Here is a 25,070-nt window from a genome sequence, read left to right as displayed (position 1 = left end):
TCAAATTTCTCTTTTTAACCCTTCCTTAGACGGTAATAACTAAATAAAATCGAATCCTATAGAAGTAATATTATTTAAAAATTCTTATTTATTTATATTATTATTTTTAATAAAGGCAATACAATACCCACCCTATCCACTTCCTGTAATTTTACACGGAATACCAAATTTTAAACAAGAACTCATTATAATTTCAACTTCAGGAACCGAAAGATCAAAATTTCTCAACAAATTTTAATTACATTTAATTAAATGTTCAAAAAAATCTTCATTTTTCTTATTTTCATCCCAATTTTTTACTAAATTAATAATTTCTTCAGTTATTTTTCCTATTTAATTGATAAACTCTTCATATAAATAACCTATTTTTTCATTTTTTATACATTCAGAAACTCTAGAAACTGCTTTTTTTGTACTTTTTTCCACTTTAGAATCGATAAGTATAATTTCATATGGTAATTTCCATCCTTATTGTAATATATAATTTTTTTCTTTTTCTTTTTTGTTAAAAGACAATAAGTTTCCATATGTAGCTATATGATTATCAATTCCAGAAGGATTTCCATGAAAAATTTTCTCCAAATCAAATGAAATATGATTAATATTTTCCAAAAAAGTATCACTCTTTATCAAAATATTATCTAAATCTAATACAAAATTAAAAAAACAAGCAGATAAACAAGTTAAAAAACTTGCTGAAGATCCCAAACCTTTGGATATAGGTAAATTAGATGAAATATTTACTAAAAATGAATTTTTTTCCAAAAAGAAATCCAATTTTTTTAATGTATTTTCACTAAAAATTACCTATTATGCTACTAATATTAATGCATATGTTATTATTTTATACTAATGTGTTATTTTTGGATTATTTTCATCAAATATATTCCATTTTTCGCAATTTTTTATAGCATTTATAATCAAATTTTTACTTATTATTTATATATTTTCATATTTTTCGTTTTTTATTTCAATTTTTGATTCTTGATTTTCAACTATTTTTAAGTTTATTTTCGTTCGAAGGTCAATTGACATTACTAATGCAGTTTTATTATAAACTACAGAATGTTCTCCACTTATTATCACTTTTCCAGGAGAGGAATATGTATAAGATTATTACATTTTTTTTTTTGTATTATTTTTTATTTGCTTTTTTAACCTTTTTCAGATATATATTTTGTTTTAATTAGTTTTTGACTTTAGATATTTTTATTATTATATTTAATTTTATTATTTTTAATAATAAAATTTAATTCATTAATAAACAAATATTTTTATTTTATTTATTTATTATATTTAAAAAAAAAACACTCAATTAATAAATAATGTGTTAATAATAAAAACTGTATATTCATGTGTATATATATTGATATAAAAATCTCAATTTATGAAAATCATTCTTTTTACATTTTATAAGCTACACCTTTATGTATGATTTATTAAAAATACTTAAATATAAATGTAATCTAAATTTTAACGGTTAAAGACTTATATAAGATTTTTTTATAAGCCACAATGTAGCTTATATAAGGAATATATAGTAAATAAAAAATATGAGTGTTATTTTAAAAATAAAAAATAAAAAAATAAAAAAAAAAATTTAAAAAATAAAAATATTAATATATCAAATAAATATTATATTTAATTTTTATGTAAATTTTTTTTTTAAAAAAAAAAAAAGTGATAAAAGAATAATAATATATAAATATAAAAAATAAAAAATATATATAAAAAAAATATGTACATAAACAACGCGAAAGATTCTCCAATAAATATCAAAAAAAAAAAATAGCAATATCAACTGTAAGAATGTAAATTTTGCAAAAAAACCAAAAATTTAATAATATACATTCGATAAAACTTACACATCCGATACTATGATTTATTTAATTTTTATTTTGCAAAATCCATAAACGAGATATTAGTTAGTTACTCCGTACCACATGTAATATACTTTAAAGACTACCAATATATAGACGAAGAAAACGAATATCTCAAACGATTTTACAAGAGAAACGAAGTAAAGCCCCGAATGGAAATACTTACTAAATTTTTTGCCAAATCATACAAAGACACTCGTCCGAACTTACTTCCAGTAACATCATATAAAGCCATAGTAAAGCGTAATTACAAATAAGCATGTTTATTCTTCCAAAACCTAAACAAAGACAAAAAAACAAACTACATAATGTAAAAGAAATACAAACAAAACCACAATATGAATAATTCAAGTGAATCTTCGAATAATAACTCGGAAAATAAATCACTAAAAAAATCTATAAAAATCCTTAACTCAAATCTCTCTTTTAGGACTGTTTTTTCAAATAATTCAGTCTATCAATATGAAGATAACTACAGGAATTTCATAAAATAAATCAGCTATTAAACTTCAGAACATGATATTTATTATTCGAACATTTTTTCTAAAAAAAAAAGTACTATATAATAAGAAGAAAATTTTTAACAAAATGAAAATGATCTTTTAAAACTTATTATAGAGGAAAAAGATTAAGAAAATAATAACGAAAAAAATCAATTAAATTAAATTGTTGAATAAATGTTAGAAAAAGAATAATTTGTTCCGACAGAAAATGAGTATTTCTTGAATTAGTTTCTCATTAAAAACTCAAAAACACCCGAAAACTTCCATAAAAACTCAAAAAATTAAATCCCATAAAATCGCACGGAAATTTCCAAAATAAATATAATAAACAATGAATAAATAAAATCCAATATAACATAAAAAATGCAACAATAATAAACCCAAATCAAACACGTATAGCAATGTATAATTTAATAAATTTAAAAATAACATCAATGTTTAACAGAAAGGAATAAATAACCCGAAAATAACTAAAAGCAGCATCCCCAAAATAACGAAAATACATCATCAAATAATTAAAGTTAAGCCAAAGACAAAAAAAATACCGACAATCTAGCTTATATATTCAAAAAGCTTAAACTATCGAATAGAATTGCGAGTTAATAGAACGTATTTAAAAGCAATAACAACTCTAATTTTAAAAATAACATTTAAAATATCAATATTAATAATATATTAAAATCGAACGAAGTTTCATCTATAGGATATACGCCAAGAGATTACTAATAAAAAGTTTATAAACCAATTCAGGGATATGAGAATTCCTGTTAAATTAAAACTGAATAAAGTCCTTAAGAAACTAATTTCTTGAAAAAAAAATAATAGAATTTTCCTGTAAACAAGCTTATGGGAAAAACTACGACTTCCAAACAAATATTTAAAAAAATTCAACATTAATATAATATTTTACAAGAATGTTGTGTTTCCTCAGATTTGAAATAAAAGTCAACAGAAAATCTTCCAAATAAACTATAATTTTTTAATTCCCCTTTAAGAATTTGTACCGATAGAGTATCCAAAAATACTAAAATTAAAGGCTTTTAAAATAATAATTTGACCAAAAACGACTCTGGATTAAAAAATGATGAAAATAACTACTTCTAATAAGGAAACAAAAGTACAAATTTACTATTAAATGCAAACAAAAAAGAACAAAGTGAAAAATCTTTATCAAAAAAAATAATAAAAAATGCACTAACTAATACATTAAGTAAATATTATAAAAACACGCCTACTTAGTAATAATAGTAATAATAATAAAACTAATAATAAGAAACCTTAAAACAATATCAAAAAATTGCGAATAATACGCGATTAAAGAAATTCGAATAAAAGGTGACAAAAAAGAGCATAATAGTAATAACTTGAAAATATATGAGGAAAATCTTAAAAACTAAATAATTGTTTAATAAGATTAGAAAGGAAATAATATTAATATATATAATATTTACTAAAATAACCATATAATATAAAAAAAGCAGCCGTCAAATAAAGAAATAAAAAATAATACTCATATTAATTATGTATTAAATAATAATTAATCTTCGAATAAAATTAATAATGAAAATTATAGAAGCACATAATAATAATTATAATAATAATAAATACATTCAAGAATTTAAAGCATTTAATCTATTACTTCTCCTAATTAAAAGAAAAGCAAAAAATTAAAAACTGATTATAATGCTATTGATTTAGAGCACAAAGCAGAAATCGTTAATAAATAACTTGAATTAAAGAAAAAAATGTTACATAAAAATGACAACAATTTTTATTGTGTTACTAATAATAATACAAATAAAATTAACTTAGACGAATATGGAAATGGATTTTATTCCTAAAGAAATAATACTAATAATAGTAATTTATAAAAAAAACCTTCCCTCAAAAATGTAAGAGCTAGTTGTTAAGATGAATTTAGTAAATTTTACAAAAAATAATGAATGATATAATATTTATATGTATATCCTTTTTTCAAAAAAATAAAAAATGGCATATTTATTTTTATGTAAAAATAATCATAACAAAAATTTAAATTTAAAAAATAAAAAAAAAACAAAATATTAAACTTACAATTAATTAAAAAATAAATTTAATGAAAAATAAAATAAAATATTTTTTGTACAATAATTAAAAAATAAAATAAATTCAAAATAAATATCCTTTTCTTGTCACATTTTTATAATAATAATTTTCATAATTGAAAACCCCAGTATTTTAATTAAAATGCTCATAGAATCTAAATCCATTTAATTAATCAACAAGTACATCACATTCTGGACATATTTTCCATACAAAGCTTGTATCAACAAGCTATCCAAACTCTTCATTTTATCTAATAACTTCAGTACTTAAATCTAAGAATCTATTTAAAAGTGTAGGTAAAAGTTAAATATGAACATCAGTGCTATTAATGAAATAAGGATTACTATTCATTTCAATAAATTTAACATTTGAATTTTTATCAATCATAATATCTCCACCAAAAGCTTAAAATTAATTTTTCGGGTCTTTTTTTTCAGATAACATAGCATCTACAGAAAACGCGCATACTGCCTTCATATGATTAAAAGTAGAATTTAATTTTTACTCATTAAAATCTTTCAAATAGTATTTATTTATAAAATTTTCTATTGAAATATGAGCATCCTTTTATAGAGTTTAAAATTAAGGATGCTTCTTTTATGCATGTAAATTAGTTAAATGTATACTCATATCCGAATTTTACAAATCATAATCAAATAAAGTACTTCTAATATATCCATTTAAATAAATTGCCAAAAGAGGCTATGTAGAAACAACTATTGCAAATACACGAAAGTCAAACTTTTTCTTATTTATTAAATAAGGATCTTCTATATATTTCTATAAAAGAGATATATTATCAGAATTAATGTCTTTATTTCCTATTTGTTTCATTTATTTTATATTTTCTATAGCTTGATTTAAATCATGAACTATCTAAATACCCGTTCCTCCATAAGAAGACGACGGTTTATATATCCAAACTCCTGTTTTATTTACACAAAAACTTTCTTTTTCTGAAATATCTTTTTAAATTAAATCATAGAAGCATGTTTCAGGAATATATTTATGAATATCAAAATCTTTAGTTTTTAAAGAATCTTAATATATATCTAAAATATATTAAAATAGATATTTTGTACTATATTTCCATCCTGAATCAATACCCCAAACTGCATTTTTTCCAAATCTAAATTTTGGATATTTTTTCGAAAAAAAAATATCTCCGTTCCCTTGGTAATCAATATATTATTATCTATCCAAAGAAAAAGCTAAATAATTATTTTTATATTTAAAATATTCAAAATAATTCATAAAATTAGCAAACTTTTCAACAAAAACCTTTTTTGATCTAAAATTTATTTCTAAAAGTCCTTTTCTATTTATAATTTCTCCCATTTATTCTTCAAATATCTCATCTTCTACATAGTTTTAATAATTTATTATTTTCTCAAATAAATATTCATATGCTTTTTATATATTTTGTTTGTATTTTTCATTTCCACTTTCAAATTTAGGGTTTACAATTGCTTTTAATAAATAAGGACGATAAATATCGAATTCTTTTTCCAAAGAAAACTAAAATAAAATCAAAGAATACCCAAAATCTTCTTTATTATCTAACAAAGCAGTTTTAATGCAATAGTTTGCAATAAATTTCATATTAGCAATATTCTTCTAGTTAAGAATATCATTTTACCGAAAAGTGATTTCTTATTAATTCAAAAAAAGCGAATTTAAAAAATTTTATTCGCCTATGTTTTCAAAATTATCATTAAAAAGTCCAAAAATTAATTACTAATTGAAAAAAATACCTTTATTTTACACAAAAAATACCGGAAGAAATACATTTAATTTTTAAGATGTTTTCACCTAAAAGAAAAGTCTTAATTTTTCTTTATTTTTTTTACTTTAATCATAAAATTCATCAATAATATTTTTTATTTTTTCCTAATTTTTGGTTCCTTTTAAAATTTACAAATTACCCAAAATTTCTCCATTTTCCTTCTCGATTCCATAAATAAAATCTTCCTCAAATTTTTATTTATTTAATAATTCTTAATAATCATCAACCAGTCTTTAATCTTTCTACCTATTTAAAAACTCTACTCTAAATATTCTAGGAATGAAATTTCGTGAGTTTAATTGATATAAATCAGTCAAATCCATCTTTTCTAAATTTAATAATAAATTAGCTTTTCCATTCAATTTATTTCCAATATAATTTACATATGATTCACCATCTAGATCAAATTGGGAAGGATTCTCAAACCATTTTATTATTTAATTATCATTTGTGTAAGACCTTGTGAGACCTTTTTTGATTAAAATTTGCGATATTTACCAACTCTATGAATAAAAGCTAGATGATGGATCGATTTCTTCAATATATAAGAAATAAACTAATATACTAAATATAATAATAAATCCAGATAAAGCAAAATGCTATAATTTAAACATTTTTTCTATATTTTTATTTTTTTTAAATTTTTAATTTTTTTTATTTAATTAAAATATCTTTACTTATATTATATATAATAAAATTTGTTTTTTTTATCAATAAAAACATATAAACATATTATTTTTCTAACATTAGAGAGAGATAAAAATTAATAAATATTAAATATAATAGAAATACATATCAAAAATAATTATAACAAAGCTACCTAATTAATAATTTTTAAGGCTATAAAAATTGCATTTTTATTTAAAAAGGGAAATCTTTACAATATTAACTTCTATCAAGCGCATAAAAACATATTTTTTTTTTCCATATAGGCCACACTTCTAATAAAAAATTAATAGAAATTATAATTATTATAAACATTAAATCAATCTATCATTTTAAAAAGAATTTAATAACTTATTATTTTAATAAAATTATAAGGAAAATATTGCCTGTCTTTTTTATATTTAACTAAAAGCTAAAAACAAGTTCTTAATTCCCTTGATGAATATTTTTAAAAAGAATTTAAGAGTTTTGTTAATTAATGTTATTATATTCATTTATTTGCTCCTCTAAATATACGTACTTTATTCTTTGGCTTTAAATTATTTGTTTGCCTTTCTAATTATTTACTATATATCATGATTTGCTATTCAAGTAAGGTTTCTTATTTTTAAAGGATTATTTCTTCTTTTATTTGAGGTATATAGTTATATTTTATAGAACTTTAAAGAAAAAGTTGATTTTCATATGCATCTAACTATAAGTTTAATGCCAATATATATGGTTTTGTTTAGATTAAGGTAGCTAAAATTGATTGTGGTTGAAAAAAAATTAGTTTATCATATTTTATTTCATACAATTAGCGTAACTTTATATGAGTTGCTTAAAATTTATTTCGATTAATTCAAAAAGTTTAATATAAAAGAATTAATTTTTGAAAATGCATTGATTATTATTTTAAGTACATATAAAATAAATTTATTATTATAAACTATTAATTTTATAAAATTAAATTTAATTTAATTAAAAAAAAAAAAAAATATTTAAATTAAATTTATTTTAATAAAAAATTAAATATAAAAAGTCAATAAAAAATATTTCCAAGTGTACTAATAAAAATTAATTAAAAAATTTTATTTTTATATATATAAAAAAATATAATATTTATAGAATAAAATAAAAATTATTAAAATTATATAAGTAATTAATAAAATTTTAATTTTTTACAACTAAATAAAACAGTATTTTTATTTAAAAAAATAAAAAAATTCCCTCTTTATATATATTATATAAAAATAAATTATAATTTGTATTTGTATTTTATTATTAGTAAAAATATGAAAATATAATTATTAATAATTATATAAATAATTTTTATTTTATATATATGATTTATTAAAAGAATTTAATATAAAAAAAAGTTAAAATTCGAAAATTATCTTTCAAAATAAATTAATAAAATAAAATAAAAATAAAAAATTAATAAAAAAATATAAAATATAATATATAAATAAACAAATTATTATTAATATAATAATTAAATACATATAAATATAAAATAATTATGTATTTTTTTTTCAAAAATATAATTTTTATTATAATATCCAAAATTTCAAAAGCAATAAGAAAATTTTTTATATATCCAATTTCATTTTACAAAATATAATATTTTAATGTACTTTTTTATTAATTTAATTTTATTCAATAAATGTTTACTTTTATAGATAATCCTTTTCTTATTAAGCTTAAATATATATTAAAACAGACTTTTGAATATCCAAATAATATCATTATTTAATATTTTTATTTAACTTTTATAATACATTTAATAATTTTTTACATCTTAATTTTCTTTATTAATAAATAAACTAAATCCTATTTATTAACTTTAGTATCATATTCATTCTTCCTAATATTATAGAATTTATAATTTTCCTTTATCCATTTATGCTTAAGTATATTTAAAGCCAATTTTTTTTTTCTTCATATCTTTTTAACATACCTTATATTATTTTTATTAAATATTCTTATAGGCATTACTTATATTAAATATACTATTTGTTTCTTCTCAATATATTTAAATTTTCGGATATTATAAATATACTATTTATCTATTATTATTCTAATCTTTATATATAATATTCTTTTTAAATTTCTATTGCTAAATAAATTTAAAAGAATAATGAAAAAGCAATTTTTTAATTTTTTTGTTTACGTTTTTTTAAAAGTGAAAATAAATTCCCGTTTTTAGCATATTCATATAATAAATATATGCCTACGTATTTTTTATTTTAAAAATAATTGAATAACATGTATATATAAATATGTAAATTATTTATAAATTTTTATATTTTATTTCTATCTTAAAAATTTATACTGAAAAATTCTATTTAGTATTTACTTTATAAAAATTTATTTAATAGAGAAATGTTCTTTAGTTTAATTTAATTATGTTCGTTTTATACAAATACTTTCCTAAAAATACATTTTCTTTCACAAAGTCATTATCTTATAAAAAATTTTCTATTTATTTTTTTTATTATTATTTAACAAGGAGTTTATTTGTAAGTTTATATCTTGTATTTTGTTTAATTTTTCAACAAATTTTTATTATTTTTAATTAAGTAAAAATTATTAATTTTATAAATTTATTAAAACACTATATTTTTGTTATATAAAAAACCTTATTACAATTAATTTTATATACATATAAAGTAATAAAACTTAAATGATCTTATCAATATCTCACTTTCATATTAAAAATATTTTTTGTTTAATATTTATTATATAAATAATGTTAATGAACAAAAATGAGAAATATTCATAATACTAAAAAAAAAAGTTACAATTAATAAATAATATAAAAAATGTAATAAAAATAATTGTATAGAGCATTTTTATATTTCTAACAAAAAATCAAGAATTGTTTTTTTATCCCTAAAAATATTAAAAAAAATTTAAAAAAATATATATTTTCTAAATAAAATACTTATATTGGTAAAAATAATTTAAACTCTGGTGGTAATTCTTCTTCAGAATATAGTCTATCAGAAAAGTAAATTCTTCTAATTCTACAATTCGCATGAATTTAAACTCTCAAAGTTTCAATATAATTAGTTGCATAAGCCCTTCTTGTAAAATCAGAAAGATTAAATTAAATTTAATTCCATCCTTCATCTAATCTCATAGGCCTTTAAAAATTTATATAATATATTAAAAAAAAAAAAAAAAGGGCTTACATAGTACAAATAAAAGGCTTAACTCTTGTAGTAGATTAATAGTTGGAAGCTCTAAATCTTCTTCTGACATTTTTATCATCTAAAACTTATACTTCGAATGTGAAATATTTTTTTAACTATATTAAATATGTAATTAATTTGATATTTTATTTATTATAATTTTTTACATTCTTTATGATCATAACTAAAAATGGTAATTTTATTCCTAATGTTTCTTTCGGATCTGCTGGCGCAGTTATAAAATTAGTAGAAACATTAGTTCCCATTATTTCTAAAACACTTGAAAGGATATCTTAATCTGTAATTCTTTTTATGTGACCATTTCTAACTATTTTTTTTGTTTTTGTTAGAATTTATTTTAATTAATATTTTTTTTACTGCTTTTATCCCATATTTATAAAGGTTTGGATCTTTTATTATATTTTTTTTTTAAAACAAAAAAAACATTTATTATTTGTTTATTTAAAAAAAATATATATTTTGTACCCTATTGAATATAATATTGAAAGGAATCCTGATTAAAATGTATTTTTAAACATTTTTATTTAATAGTAAAAATTTTTTTTACTTATTTTTTTTTTTAAATAAAATATATATACAAATATAAAATATTAATTAATTATTTCTATATAAAAAAAAAAAAAGTTTTACTTTTTTTTTTTTTTTAAATAAATATAAATCAAAGTAAAATTAATATTAAAAAAAAATATACATATATTAAATTTAAAATAACAAAAAATATTCAATTAAATAAAGAAGTTTCTTTTTAAATTCTTAAAATAAATAAACTAGCTAAATATCCTGAAAAGACGTTAAAAACAAAATAAAAAGTCTAACTTCCTTTTAAAATATTAAACTCTAAATAAATCAAATATTCAATAATACTTAATACGAAAACAATAAACGAATTTATAATTTCCATAAAATTAAGTAAAGCGAAATATTTTCCATATTAAAATTCATCTTCTTAAACAATCCAAAAAATCAAATAAAAAGGTGACAAAATACATGCAAATGGATAAATACACATTTAAATTATTGCAATACTAAAATAGAAATTATTTTTATCTTGCAAATCATTATAAGGAAATATTAATATAACATAAATAGAAAACTATATAAAAAATAAAAATTAGTAAACAAATGAAATAATGGAATAAATATATTACCAATTTAACAATAAAGACTAAAAAAAGAATAATCTTCAATACACAAACCTTTTCGATTTTTTTAAATTCCCTATATTTTAAAAAGAAGGACTTAGAAATAACTAAATAATAATAAAAGAATGTCGCAAAACCCTAAAATACTTCCCAAAATCCTTAATGTTACTTTTCTTATCCTAAATAATTTTAATAATAATCTTCATAATATTAAATATCATAAGAAGTACTTCTATTTCTTTCAACTTTTTATTTAAACATACTCAAATCATCATGTTCATCAAAGCAAACCCATTTAATTTAATCATTAATATTATCCAGATTTTTCTCATAAAAGAACCCACAATTATTGATTCTTTTTTTAGAAAAAATAATAGATATTTTCCACTAAAAGTTTCTATCCCATAATTATTTTTTAACTTTTTTAAATATTTATCTTTTTTAACATCATCTTCATTTCCCAAAACAAACACTTTCCCATTTTCCTCATTTAAAACATGTACACAAACTTATAAAAAGGTCCCAAATTTTTCAAAAACTTCCTTTTCATATTCCTTTACAACATCTAAAAATTCCTCAAAGCTTTCACAGAATTTCTCAAAAGTCTCTAAAATGTTTATTTTTCTACTTTTTATCTCCAAAATTTTAAAAAACCTCTCAAGCTTTACCAATTCTTCACATTTTTCTCTATTTTCTTCTATTTCTTCATTTTCCTCTTCATAATTATAAAATCCTTTATCTCTCTACGCCCTTAGATATTAAATTAAATATAAAAACATAGAATCTTCCATATTTATACAAAAAGGATTCATAAACTATCCATTTCCCTAAAAAAGTATCAAAACCGGCATTTTTTATTCTATATTCCATTATAATTTAGTCTTCGTATAGTCTATATAATCCAAAAAAACCTAATCGAAATTTTTATTGTATGTAAACTTGATCCAAAAATCCCTTTTTGTGAAATTTTCCCTTAAATATTGAAAGAAAATCCCTTCAGCTACTAAAACTTTTCTCATTTTTATCTAAAGTAAAATCTTATAATAAAAAAATGGGAAAAAAATCTTCAAAAACCCCAATAAAAATACACTAACCTTCCCAAATTAAAAAACTTAATTTATTTTTTCAAAAACATCATTTTCCAAGTCTTCATCTCTACAAAAAAATTTTCTATTTAAAAAACATAAACAATCCTTTTTTAAAGCTTCGTTTATCTTAAAAGGGCAAGAAGGCTCATTATTTCCATCTAAAAACATTCTCTTTTCATGAAAAGTAATATCTTATAGATTAAAATGTTCAAAATCTTCTTCAAAACTATTTTCTTCCCCAAAACCTCTTTGATATTTCTAAAGAATTCTCCCTTATTTTCTTTTCCTCAAAATATACATTCCTATATTTATTAAAATACTCAAAATTACCATTCCCAACCCATATACGACATTCTCATTTCCCATTATTGCTAAAAAATATTCGAAATTTTCTAAACAGACTATATTCTTATCATTATTCCTTTTGATACTCTTAAAGCCACTCTTACAGACATAACTACACTCCCTTTTTTACAAAAAGTCTTCTTTTACAAACTCTAATCTCTCCTTATTTTCATTTTCACAATCCAAACACATATCTCTTCCCACACTTTTTTTATACTTCCCTAAACTACATTTCTTACACTAAAAAAGTCCTTTATACGGTTCGTATCCAGGCAAGCACGGGTTACTAAAAATAGTTCCATTGAAAACCTATATTTGATTTTTTATAACATTTTTTCTTCCCCCTTATTAAACAGATACTAAAATTCCTATTTTTTCTGGATAAAAATTCTCACTATACCATTTAGTTTAATTAATTAGAATTCTGCCAGCACCCCCTTCTCCCCCAATTCCTGTATTTTCTCCTCCATTAGCACTAATAATTCCATTTACTCCTTCTATAAAAACTCCATGAAGTTAAATTGATCCACCCGAACCTGATCCTAAATGCATATATTCGGGTTTTTCAGGACTAATTCCATCTGCTTTTATTATCCCTTCAAGCATTATTTTTATACTTTCAACATATATAAACCCCCCTCCGAATCCTGCATTTAGTACTACATCTTTTTCTTCCATTCCAACAATAAATCCTCCTCCACCACTTCCTTCGAAAATTGGATACAAAGGGTTTCCATAACCTTTTTTACTTTAAATTTTAGCACATAAATCATTATAAATTTCCTTCTGAGATCCAGGAGACCCCCCTGCTGATCCAAAAGAACCACCTGCACCACCGCAATGTAGATTTTCGCTCATAGAGATATCTATTGTGCCTCCTCCAGGTCCTTATGTTCCTTTACAGCCTTTTCCGGAAGCCGAAATTACAGAATTCGGTTAAATATTTAATAACTATGTATAAATACCAATATTACTAGATAATACTGAAACATTTTATTCCAATGACAAAGCTTAAATTGAGAAAATATAAAAAGTGAAATCTTGTTTTAAAAGTTATAAAAAATCTTTAATGGATTTCACATTATACTTTTAAAGAATTTTTTCAATTTCGAATTGATTTTATTCTGTTAAAACACTTGTAATTTTTTTGTTTTCATCGCTTTAATTTTTACATTTATGTTATTTTATATTTATTTTTGAATTATTTTTCAATTTGGTCTCAATTTATGCAAATATTTAGCATATTTCTGATTCTATTTATGTTTCTTCTGTTTATATATTTCCTCCTGAATATATATTAATCTCTTTTTTTATATCTAATTTTGTATTTTAGGAAAAAATGCAATCTTAAAAGCATTCAATATTTAAGTTATTAAAATTTAGCATTTATATATTTTAGAACATTATAATACTAGCTTAAAAGAATGCTTATATATTTTCAGAACTTCCTTTAAATATTATATTTCTTAAATTTATAGTGGTTTTTTAAGATTATTTTTCTGGAAAACATAATGAAACGTCATCTTTTCCTAATTATATTTAAATTATTTCTGTATTTATAGATCCACATTAAATATCCGAGCAAGTAATATTTACATTGCTTAATTAATTATCCATACATTTTAAATTAAATACGAAACATTTTAAATATATATATATATATATAAATAAATTTGTTTATATTCATTTTTAGATTAAAATTATTTTTATTATAAAAAATTACAAATATAAATATAATAATATATATTCTTTACTTTTTGAATAAAAAAATAATATCAAAACTTTAAAACATTAGAATTAATATTAGAATTAATATTTTAAATATTTTATTTAAAATCAGATTCATTAAGAATACCATTAATATCCGAATTCATACTTTTCATTAAAATATCGATTTCTTATTATACTTTATTCTAATTCTAATATCCATTTTCTACTAAAATACTGCTCTGTGTAAAAACTACTTCCGAATCAATATTATCTATATCTTCTTTATTATATTATATACTTAAAATATTATCAACATTAGAAGAAAGTTAATCGGCATTTTCATATTCTTGTATTTCTTTAAAATTATTTTTTTTATTTAACATTTTCATATATTCCAATATTTATTTTTTAATAAATTCTTTATAAACATCATCAATATTACCATTAATAACTCCTCCTCCTCCTACAATTTATTTAAGCTCCAGTTCTTCCTAAATCATTAATTAAACTGTCAAAAACCTTCCATTAGTTTCAATATTTTTATTTCTTTTATATTCATTATTCACAAAGCTAAATTCTTAATTAATTTTCCATTCATTTTTAGTATTTAAACAACATTTCCAAGCCACAAAAACTTCTCCTAAAAAGGAATTTTCTGAAATTTTTTCATTTGAAAATACTTAAATATTAATAAACTATCCAATATCACATATTTTTGTATTTTCCTCAAAAGTGAACCTCAAAGCAATTTAAGTTAAATTATTTTAGATAATTCCTTATTTAAAAATACAGTTTTCTACACTTCCTTTTAATGCAATTTTAAAGAAAACATTTTTCGAGTTAATTCTTCCTCTAAACCCTGGAATTTGAATTTTAATTTAATTTTTTAAAGATAAAAATTAATTCTAATTTAAATCTTTTTCTTCTATTAAAAATTACTGATTTTCTTTTATCCAAATTTCTTCATATTCCATTACTTCTTCTTCCACTTTTTTTTCCATTTTTTCTAAATAAATCTACATAGTCTCCTTCATTTCTTATAAAGAAATCTTCCCATTTCTATCTCTATCAAATATATTGAAAAGACAATTATAATCTGCTTAATTAAGATCCGCATTCATATTTTAAAGCCCTTCTTTCAGCTCTTATGGAGATATATCTCCACTATTATCTTAATCTAACTAAATAAAAACTTCTTCTAAAGAAATGTTATCTTTTTAAAAACATTAAAGGATTTTCTTGAATAAAATTTCTTCCTAAATTTACCTTTATTTAGGTCTACTTTCCAATATTTCCTTAAACTCGCTTATCCCGAGGCTTTTTTTTTAATCAAAAAAGCCCACAATCCTTTATAAAGAAACAATATCTTAATTAGAAAGATTCAATTAATTACAAAATTTAACAAACTCATTTTAACTAATAAACCCATCCTTGTCTTTATCTACATCTTTCAATCTCTAAATAAACTTCGGTTAAGGATTTTCTTTTAAAGCTTTATATAAATTAATAATTGCATCGTCATCAAAAATATTTAATTCTTCATCGACTTTTTATTAATTATTATTATTATTTCCTCTATTATTATTATTTCCTTTATTATTATTATCTAATGCATTTAAGAAAATTTATCCTGCTTTAAATCTCTACATTTAATTTTCAATTTTTAAAATTTTAAGTTCTTCTTCTAATTAAACTTCCCTTTTATTCTTCTCGTCTTTTTTTTCTCCCAAATCTTTATTCCCTTCTAGCATTTAAAGTTATATTTCCATATCTTTTTCCATTAATTCTCTAGATTTTACCCTGATTTCTAATTTAAGCTTCTCGTTTTCCTTCTAAATTTCCTAAAGTAATTATAAATTCGCTTAATTTATTTAAACTCCTTTATATTCTTCTAATTTTATATTCATTTCTGCATTTTATTATCTTAACTTTTTCATTTCTTCGGTTTTCTCCTTTAAAATTTTCTCATAGACTTCTAATTTCTCTTTTAAATCATCAACCTGAAAAACTTTTTCTTATAATTCTTCATCTTATTTCTTCTTAGTTTCTAAAGTAACCTTCAAGCATGATCCCCATGCATCTCCATAAAAGTTATCAATAACTTCTTTATTTTATTCTTCTTTTGGAAGTTCTCCTTCATATGGACATAATATATTAAAAGCACACAATGTAGCTTCTGTAGAATTCATATTATTACTCAATAAATTGTACAAATCTTCCACATTTTATATACTTTCCATCCAACTTCCTGTATAAATAAACGGCTTTTTCAAATGTTAGTTTACTTTTATTCCTTCTTCTTATACATTTTTCATTAATTTAAAAAACCTTATAAAAAAAAGAAAAATAACACATAAATAATTTTTTATTTTTTTAAACAAAAAAATTACTTTTCTCTTACCCAACCTTAAATAGTTCCTTATTATTCTTTTAATTTTTTCTAAGTATTATTTTTTTTAACAGTATTTTATTATGTATTTATATTTTCTTTAAAAGGTACTTCTTTAATTAAATTTTATCCTTTAATTGCATTATCCATCCATTAAATATCATCCTATTTAATATTTTTCTCATTTTTTATATTTGAATAAACAATCAAAAGTTCCCTAACACGTTCATTAGCCGCAATATCAAGTGCATTTTTATGATTTTGATAATTAGTTAATTATAAATCAGCTCCTTTTTACAATAAAATCGGAATTACTCTACTTTTCCCCGTTTCTGAAGCTAAATAAAGTGGTGTCTTTCCATCCTTATCTCTTTAATTAACTTTTACACCGTAATCCAAAAGCGCCCTAATAATTTCTACTTATTTTTAAGAAGAATTTAACACAGCATAATGTAATCCATTTAAAAGATCATTATCAACACTTTCGACTATTTCTGGGCATAAACCAATAAACATAATAACTATTCTTGAGCTTGAGCTACAGCATGCATAATGAAAAGGAGCTCTTCCCTATTATATTTTTAATTTTAATATTATTACTTTTAAAACTTAGTTTTTATATAATTTAATATTTTATTTTAATTAAATTAACTTTTATGTCTGTAGCCTCCAAAGAAGCACCTTTTTTAATTAATTATTCGCAAATATATTCCTAAGAATAATAAGCAGCTAGATGTAAAGGAGTTTGCAATTATTTATCTCGACTAAAAACACTAAATCCTTATAAAAGTAAATATTCTACAATTACTGTATGACCTAGTTTTGAAGCTAAATGCAAAGCTGAACGATTATGAGAATCTTATGCTTTCCTTATTAATTCTATTTGTGAATGATTTTATATAAATTCTTTTGTTTTTTATAAATCGCCCTTTTTAATATAATTAAATAAAGGAGTATATTCTTCTTAAATTTCTGACTACATCCACTACATATCGAAATTACATTTACGGAGCTTTTCTAACGCCTTTAATTCATATTTTTAAACCCAATCTATACCTGTCTATTTCAAAAAATGAATTCGAAAATCTGAAACGGATATGGCAATAGCCAAATCTTCCAATTTTAAACTTTCAAAACCTTATTTTTGGAATTTTTTAATTACATATAATATATTTTCATATGTTATTAATTCTTCTTTGTCCATTTTTTATTTTTAATATTTATATATTTCTTTTTTTTATAAATAATATTTTTAAAAATCAAAAAATTAATTGTTTCTTATTTTTATATTTTATTAATAAAACTAATTTAGAAAATAAAAAATGGAAAAAAAAAAAAAATATAGTATTATTAAATATTTTTTTTATATAAATAGATAAGATAAGACAAGATTTAAATCTATATTTTAAGCTAATAAAATACTTATTTTATCTTCTCATAAATGTATTTTAAAAAAAATTAAATAACCAAAAAATTAGCTTCCAATAATAAAAGGGTAATAAATGAATAACCATAAGCAAATAGATTTTTATAAAAAGTATTAAATCAAACTATATTTTTATAAAATCCAAAAAAACAAAGTAAACAATAAATTTTAAGATATATCAAGATGATTGTTTTAATAAATTTTCGAATAAAAATAAAATAAAATTAATTAAAAATAAATTATAAAAGAAATTCTAATAATTAACTTTAAAATAATATTCAAATATAATATAAACACGATTTTTCTGATTAAAATTTCGCAAAAATATAAGAAATATTAAAAGTAGATAATAAATTAATAGAAATTAAAATTTATATATCAAAAAATAATAAAAAGGAATTCAATATAATAAGCAAACGAACAAATTAATAAAAAATTTAAAATGAATAAATGAATAAAAAAAATATTATAAATTAATAAAATTATTAGATATTTAAAATAAAAAAGTATAAATTTTTATTTCAAAATCAAAATAAATAAAAAAATAGTAGTATCTCTATTAAAAATTTACTGAAGAATCTGAATTTAACATTACTACAGAATAAAAAATTTGTACTTTATATAAAATATATTATTCTTAAACAAATAATTAATTATGAATTTTTAATTATAAACATTATGCTATTACCTTAGATATTTAATATAAATATAAAGTTTTGTTAAAAAGAGTAAAATATATAAAATTAAAATTAAAAAAAATAAACTTTACCTACCAACATATAATTTATTCAAAAAAAATAAAATCATAATTTATTTTAAATATCATTAATAATAATTAATAAATAACAATACTATTATTAATTAAAAAATAAAAATATTTTAATTTTATAACATTTTAAATATATATATATATATATCTTTAATTAAATATAAATTTATGAAACATATTTGGTAATTTTTTAATTATTTTTTTCTTTAAATTATTTAAAAAAATAAAAAAAATATAAACGTTTATGAGTTTCTAGGAGTTTAAGAATAATATATAATTATTTAAATGCAAATTTAAAAATTATGTAAGAAATATAATCTATATAAAATATTATATAAATTAAATAAAAATGTAATAAAATTGTTAAAGAAAAAAATAAAATAATTTAAATTCATTTTTTAATTAAAATATTATTTTTTAATGAGTATATTTATACTATAAATATAATATTCGATAATATAGAAAATAAAAGCTCCAAAATCACAAAATTATTTTTTTTTTAAAAAAAAAACCTTATATAAAAACATATAAAATACAATATAAAAATATTTTTTTTTTTATTTATATATATAATGTATAACAACAACAACAACAACATTTTAATAAATTATAAAAATATCTAAATATTATTATTAATAAAAAATTTTATTAATTTGTTAACATTTATTATTATAAAATCAATTTTATTTACAAAAGTTAAGAAACACTTAATCTATTTATCCAATTACATCATTAAAATCAATATTTACATCATCATTATTATTATTATTATCTTATTCATTTAATTAATTTTTATGATAATTCATTGAGTCAGCCCTTAAGCTTATAATTTCATTTAATTTTAAAGGACCATACTAGCAAAGACTATCTTTACCATTATCTAATTATTCTAAATACATATTATGTATATTATTTTCTGAATTTTATGTAGAATTATTTGAGTTCGAGAAAGAATAACGTCTTGTAAAATATAAAGAGTCTTAATTTAATTAACTTTTAGAGGTTAAGGCATTTATAAATTTACTTATTTTTAACTCATTATATTTTATATGATAAAAAGCAATTTTTTTTGTTATAATTATTATTAATTTTTTAATAACTAAAAAAGATTTTTTTTATTAAAATATATTATAATATTATTGATAGATTTTTTACTATTGTAAAAATAATATAATATAATTAACATTGATTACTTTCTTATTAAAATAGATAAAAAAATTAACAAAGAGATATAATTAATTTAAAGTAATTTTTAGTTTGTTTGTTAAAATATTAAAAGGAAATCAATCAAATATTAAATAATAAATTTATATTTTAATTAAATTATTATATATATATAAAACAATGACGTCTTATTTTATATTTAAATATTATTAAATGTTTTTTTTTTTTGGGATTTATTTATTTTTGTTATTTTTGTATTCAAATTAAATAATTAATATATAACGATTTATAATTATATAGCAAAATAAGTAATTAGTAATTATTAAAATAATTTAAAAATTCTAATTTGTATTTGTTATAATAAACTAATAAATCAAAATAAATATTACATTCTCAAATATAAGTTACTCTAATAAAAGAAAAAAAAAATTAAATCAATTAAATATTCTATATATATTAAAAAAACTTTAAATTTTCTATTTTCATAATAACTATGGTTTTTTCGAAAAATTATTTTGTTTAATTTCTTAAAATAATATTTCATAAGATAAAAAAATTATTAATTAATAAAAATTAAATATTAACCAAAAAATTAAAAGTAAATCATGTAAATAAATTTCTTAATCAAATATAATAGATATTGAATAATATTTCAAACAAAATGTCAAATAGAATATTAAAAAAAATTATTTATATATTTTTTAGCTATAATTTATTTTATCTTTATGAATTTTATATTATAATTTTAAAATTTTATATAATGAAAAAATATTTATATTAATATATTATTTATGATTTATATTTTTTTTTTAATTTTTTTTTTTTTTAAAAAAAAAACTAAAAATCAATTTATGGTAATAAATATAAATATAAGATATCTATTAATTTTTTCATCATAATTTGTTGTATATATGTATAAATTCAATTATGAGATTTTTTTTTTTATCTTTCTTAGAAAATTAAAATGAATCTAAAATAATAAATTCATTATTAATTTAAAACTTCTAAAATTTTTAATAATTATTAATTGCTTGTATAACCTTTTTTATAATAGTTCATATTTTTTTTTAGTTTTCATTGGTTTGTTTTTTTTATAATAAATATTTATTTATATTCTTTTATAATTTTAAATATTCCTTATTATTATTATTACAAAGAAACAAGTTTATAAATTCACATTTATTAATTTATTTATTTTTATAAATAGAAAATAGATTTTATACATCAAATTTTTCAAGTAATTCTTGCTTTTTTATAATATTTGATTTACTTTTATGAAATTATTGTTTATGATCAGCTAATTTAAATCCCATTTAAAGCCAAAATTTATCAAGCAAAGTAACTTCTCATTAAAACCAAAAAATAAACCTTTAGATATGCTTCTTAAAAGCTATATTAATTGTTAAAATGTTTCTAATAAAGAAGACTTTTTGGATATAAAATTAATTTGTTACATTTTTTGAAACAAAAGTTAATACTAATCCTTATAAACATTTTAAACAATATTATTCTGATATTGGTCTACTAAGCAAATTCCTTTTTATTTATCAAGCAATCATATATTTTTTTTTGTTAAAAAACTATTATATAAGCATACTAATTTTTGAATTTAAAATATACTAAAAAATAAAATTTATTTTATATAATATTAATTAATGTTTTAAGAATAATAACTTTTCAGTTTATTTAACTTATTTAGCATTCTAATTTTTTTTTTTTTTTTTTTAATAGAATGTTAAGGCTTATTGCTTTTACTTATATTTTTAATAAAGTTTTTATTTATCTGTTAAAAATAAATATATATATTAATAAATTTTATATTTAATTTTATATTAATTCTCAATACAATAGAACTTGGTTTACTTAATTCTTAATATTTTTTTTTATTTTTTTAATATAGAGTAGTATTATATTTTTATTAAAAATTATAATTATTTTTAGCATAAATCCACAATTCTTTCTTTTATTTTTTAAATTTAATTATATTAAATATAGAAATTATTTATTTAATAATATTTTATTATTAAATATAGAATTATTTATAATTTAAATAATTTTTATAAAATAAATATGTATCTTTATAAATAAATATTATAGAATATCAGAAAAAACTTAAAATTAAAACATTGCTATATAAAATTAGAATCAAATATTATCATGTAATATCTTCAAACTTAATATGTTCAATTTATTTATCCATATTATTCTTTAGATATTCTCTTATTCTAATTCTTAAATAAATAGAATAAGCTAAAAATACTAAACATAAAAGTCCTAAAAAATACAACAAAATAAGTGTAGAAGTCGGTGTTTTATAAACCTAAATTTATTTATCGATTAATCCACAAACCTAATCATAATCTTCAACAACCGAGTTTAATAAATAATCTTTAAAAACATCATAATTACAATAAATACTTGTTTGATCACATATTCTTTAATAAGTTCCATTATATCTAACCATAATAAACCTTTCTAAATTCTAACTTTCGTACATTTCGAATATAATGTTTGATGCAAATCCTGGATAAGTATAAATACAAATAGAGTTATTTTCTAAAATACCTAATTTAGCCTTTTCCATACATTCCCAACTTGTTAAATTTAATCCTTAAGAAATCATTTCAATAGTAGTATCATGTGCAGAATTCATATACCATTTATATGTGCTTTTTTATTTAATATTATCTTCGAAATTCTTTATGATTTATTTAAAAAAAGGAGTTACAACAGCCTTTTTTTATTCAGGTTTTTTATATAATTATAAATGAGGTAAAATAGTATAAATTAAATTCAAATCATTCCAAAGTTCTTAGTCTTCTTCTATTTATTATACAATTTTTCTATTCTAGAATTTATCTGAAATAAATGTGTCCAAATATAATTGTACTTCTTCAAAGCCTGTTTAATCAATATTTAAACCTAATATTTTACAAAACTTATCTATACTATTTTAAAAATGGCCTTTTATTCTTTTCCAATCATCACTTTTGGAATTCTCTTACATCCAATATTTTTATTAAGGGCAATTAGAAGTTGTATAAGCTTTCAAAATTTTATTATTTATAATTATTGGAATAGGTTAATGTCCTTATGGAAGTGCGTAATTAGTATAATTTTTATAATCTTATATTTACTAAATTATTGATTCGAATGGAGGTGTTAATATTTTTTTCATTAATTCTGGACTTTTTAATATTGAATTTTCTATTTATGATCCATAATTTAAAGGATATAATCCGGCTAATTAGGATTACGCAGACATTAATGTTCTTTTTTTTTATAAAAAATAAATATTGATTATATAAATTATTTTTAACCTATTAGATTCTGTTGATACAACATATAATTAATTATGATCGTAATTTTAAGGTAAAAATTTCCTTTCGATTATATATTCTTACCTAAGAATTTAACCTAATTAAAAATGTTAACGCATACCTACAGATGTTAATTATCCTAAATAATATATTTATTAAGGAGCATCATATACATCATATATAGGATACCTAGCACCGTGTCTAAACACTTCGATTACTAATTTTAAATCTGATTATTTCATTTTTTCTAAACTTTCAGTAGCATTTAACGCGGTTAAAAATAAAAAAAATATATGAATAATTATAACATTATTAAAAGATAAAATATTTTTATTTTGTTATTTTATAAAAAAATAATATATATATAAAAATAATGTTTTTAATATTATTAATTTATTATATATTTTTTATAAAATTATATTTTATTTTATTATAATTTTATAAATTTTTATTTTTCTTCTTCATTTTTTTAAAAATATAAATAAATAATAAATAAAATTTCTTAGTTTGTAATATATATATAAATATATAAGTAAATTATTATTTTATATATATATATAATAAAATACAAATAAAATTGCGTTTAAATAAAAAAAAAAATTATATACTTTGATTAATTAAAAAAATGAAAATTTCTAAGAGCCATTAAAACAACGGAAAATCTATATTTAATAATAGCGGACAAAAAATAAAAAATAATATAATATTAGTAAATGAGAATATCTAAAACAATAATTAAAAAGATAACTTATAAACATAATTATAATAAAACATATTAAATATGAAAGAAAATATTGACACAACTAACTAATAAAATATAGTTAACAAAGAATAATCAAATCTAAAAAATTAATAAAAATAATAATTAAATTAAAATTCTGAAAACGTAGAATCTTAAAATAAAAACGATGTTTCAATGATTTTTGATTAAATATTTTTATAAAATAAATGGATTATTTCTTATATAATGTAATATGTTTAAGAAATTTAAGAGCTAAAGGATAAAGCATATAACCTAGAGGTATAAAATTACTTAAAAAATAAAATAGATATATTATATATAAAAATTCTTTTGCTTAATTATAAAGATAATTTTTTTATTAATAAAATAACTTTTATTTATATATTATAGTAAATAGTTGAAAACCTAAAATAGAAAAACAGCCTAAAAGATTAAAATGAATAGGCTAATAAGAGAATAAAAAAAAGAAATAGAAGATGCTTTTAGGACATTAATAAAATTTTCAAAGTAATAAAAAATAATTATATATAAAATAAATTTTTTTCATTAAATATTATTAAAAAAAATTATAAGTATTTTAATTTCTTTTTTTATTATAATAATAAAATATTTATAATTTTATTAAATTATCTTTTTTTAAAAAAAAATTTAAAGTGTTATTAAGAAAATTGCTAAAAAAGTTATGGAAGTTATGTATCTCTTAATTTACATATGAAATTAAAACATAATATTGATTATAAAACTCTTTAATAAGATTAATTTAAATGAATTAATAATTTAAATTATAAAAAATGAAAATAAAATATAATAGATTATAAAATATTTAAAATAAAATTTTAATATTATAGAAATTTACTT

The 25,070-nt window shown here is 18.5% G+C and overlaps 7 protein-coding genes across 7 annotated transcripts, besides 13 other annotated features; all 7 read right to left on the bottom strand. All coding sequences in view use genetic code 6, as the record gives it.

Moving 5' to 3' along the window:
- Positions 1-224: 224 nt before the first annotated feature.
- On the bottom strand, positions 225-566 carry IMG5_196280 (hypothetical protein; the record flags this gene model as incomplete). The annotated part of the gene is made up of 1 exon (XM_004024306.1): positions 225-566. The coding sequence occupies one exon, from the start codon at positions 564-566 to the stop codon at positions 225-227; it is 342 nt and encodes a 113-aa protein (XP_004024355.1).
- Positions 567-619: 53 nt separating this feature from the next.
- IMG5_196270 (mevalonate kinase, putative) lies at positions 620-1,122 on the bottom strand (the record flags this gene model as incomplete). The annotated part of the gene is made up of 2 exons (XM_004024305.1): positions 620-624; positions 681-1,122. The coding sequence occupies 2 exons, from the start codon at positions 1,120-1,122 to the stop codon at positions 620-622; spliced, it is 447 nt and encodes a 148-aa protein (XP_004024354.1).
- A 444-nt stretch (positions 1,123-1,566) lies between these two features.
- Positions 1,567-1,616: a microsatellite.
- Positions 1,568-1,614: a microsatellite.
- A 69-nt stretch (positions 1,617-1,685) lies between the features above and the next one.
- Positions 1,686-1,739: a microsatellite.
- Positions 1,694-1,740: a microsatellite.
- Positions 1,741-6,866: 5,126 nt separating this feature from the next.
- Positions 6,867-6,912: a microsatellite.
- Positions 6,913-7,447: 535 nt separating this feature from the next.
- Positions 7,448-7,485: a microsatellite.
- Positions 7,486-8,301: 816 nt separating this feature from the next.
- Positions 8,302-8,357: a microsatellite.
- Positions 8,307-8,360: a microsatellite.
- Positions 8,361-9,738: 1,378 nt separating this feature from the next.
- IMG5_196260 (transcription factor iib, putative) lies at positions 9,739-10,635 on the bottom strand (the record flags this gene model as incomplete). The annotated part of the gene is made up of 4 exons (XM_004024304.1): positions 9,739-9,794; positions 9,847-10,424; positions 10,475-10,506; positions 10,583-10,635. The coding sequence occupies 4 exons, from the start codon at positions 10,633-10,635 to the stop codon at positions 9,774-9,776; spliced, it is 684 nt and encodes a 227-aa protein (XP_004024353.1). The 3' UTR covers positions 9,739-9,773.
- Positions 10,636-10,838: 203 nt separating this feature from the next.
- On the bottom strand, positions 10,839-11,520 carry IMG5_196250 (protein kinase domain protein; the record flags this gene model as incomplete). Its single annotated transcript, XM_004024303.1, has 2 exons — positions 10,839-11,210; positions 11,266-11,520. 2 exons carry the CDS (start codon positions 11,518-11,520, stop codon positions 10,839-10,841), a joined length of 627 nt encoding a protein of 208 aa, XP_004024352.1.
- Positions 11,521-11,522: 2 nt separating this feature from the next.
- IMG5_196240 (hypothetical protein) lies at positions 11,523-13,602 on the bottom strand (the record flags this gene model as incomplete). The annotated part of the gene is made up of 2 exons (XM_004024302.1): positions 12,037-13,602; positions 11,523-11,886 (listed from the first exon to the last, which is right to left on the bottom strand). The coding sequence occupies exons 1-2, from the start codon at positions 13,548-13,550 to the stop codon at positions 11,523-11,525; spliced, it is 1,878 nt and encodes a 625-aa protein (XP_004024351.1). The 5' UTR covers positions 13,551-13,602.
- Positions 13,603-13,749: 147 nt separating this feature from the next.
- Positions 13,750-17,995, bottom strand: IMG5_196230 (hypothetical protein; the record flags this gene model as incomplete). The annotated part of the gene is made up of 5 exons (XM_004024301.1): positions 13,750-13,957; positions 14,922-16,730; positions 16,793-16,956; positions 17,107-17,361; positions 17,444-17,995. The coding sequence occupies 5 exons, from the start codon at positions 17,993-17,995 to the stop codon at positions 13,912-13,914; spliced, it is 2,826 nt and encodes a 941-aa protein (XP_004024350.1). The 3' UTR covers positions 13,750-13,911.
- Positions 14,483-14,509: a microsatellite.
- Positions 15,960-16,008: a microsatellite.
- A 1,372-nt stretch (positions 17,996-19,367) lies between the features above and the next one.
- Positions 19,368-19,408: a microsatellite.
- Positions 19,409-22,305: 2,897 nt separating this feature from the next.
- Positions 22,306-23,712, bottom strand: IMG5_196220 (hypothetical protein; the record flags this gene model as incomplete). The annotated part of the gene is made up of 1 exon (XM_004024300.1): positions 22,306-23,712. One exon carries the CDS (start codon positions 23,710-23,712, stop codon positions 22,306-22,308), a length of 1,407 nt encoding a protein of 468 aa, XP_004024349.1.
- Positions 23,713-23,945: 233 nt separating this feature from the next.
- Positions 23,946-24,031: a microsatellite.
- Positions 24,032-24,552: 521 nt separating this feature from the next.
- Positions 24,553-24,593: a microsatellite.
- Between the last annotated feature and the right edge of the window lie 477 nt (positions 24,594-25,070).

This window comes from Ichthyophthirius multifiliis (assembly GCF_000220395.1).
Source record: "Ichthyophthirius multifiliis unplaced genomic scaffold scaff_1120509251399, whole genome shotgun sequence".
Lineage (NCBI taxonomy): Eukaryota > Ciliophora > Oligohymenophorea > Hymenostomatida > Ichthyophthirius > Ichthyophthirius multifiliis.
The sequence above is the reverse complement of the archived record's forward strand: the minus strand, read 5'-3'. Positions and strand labels throughout refer to the sequence as shown.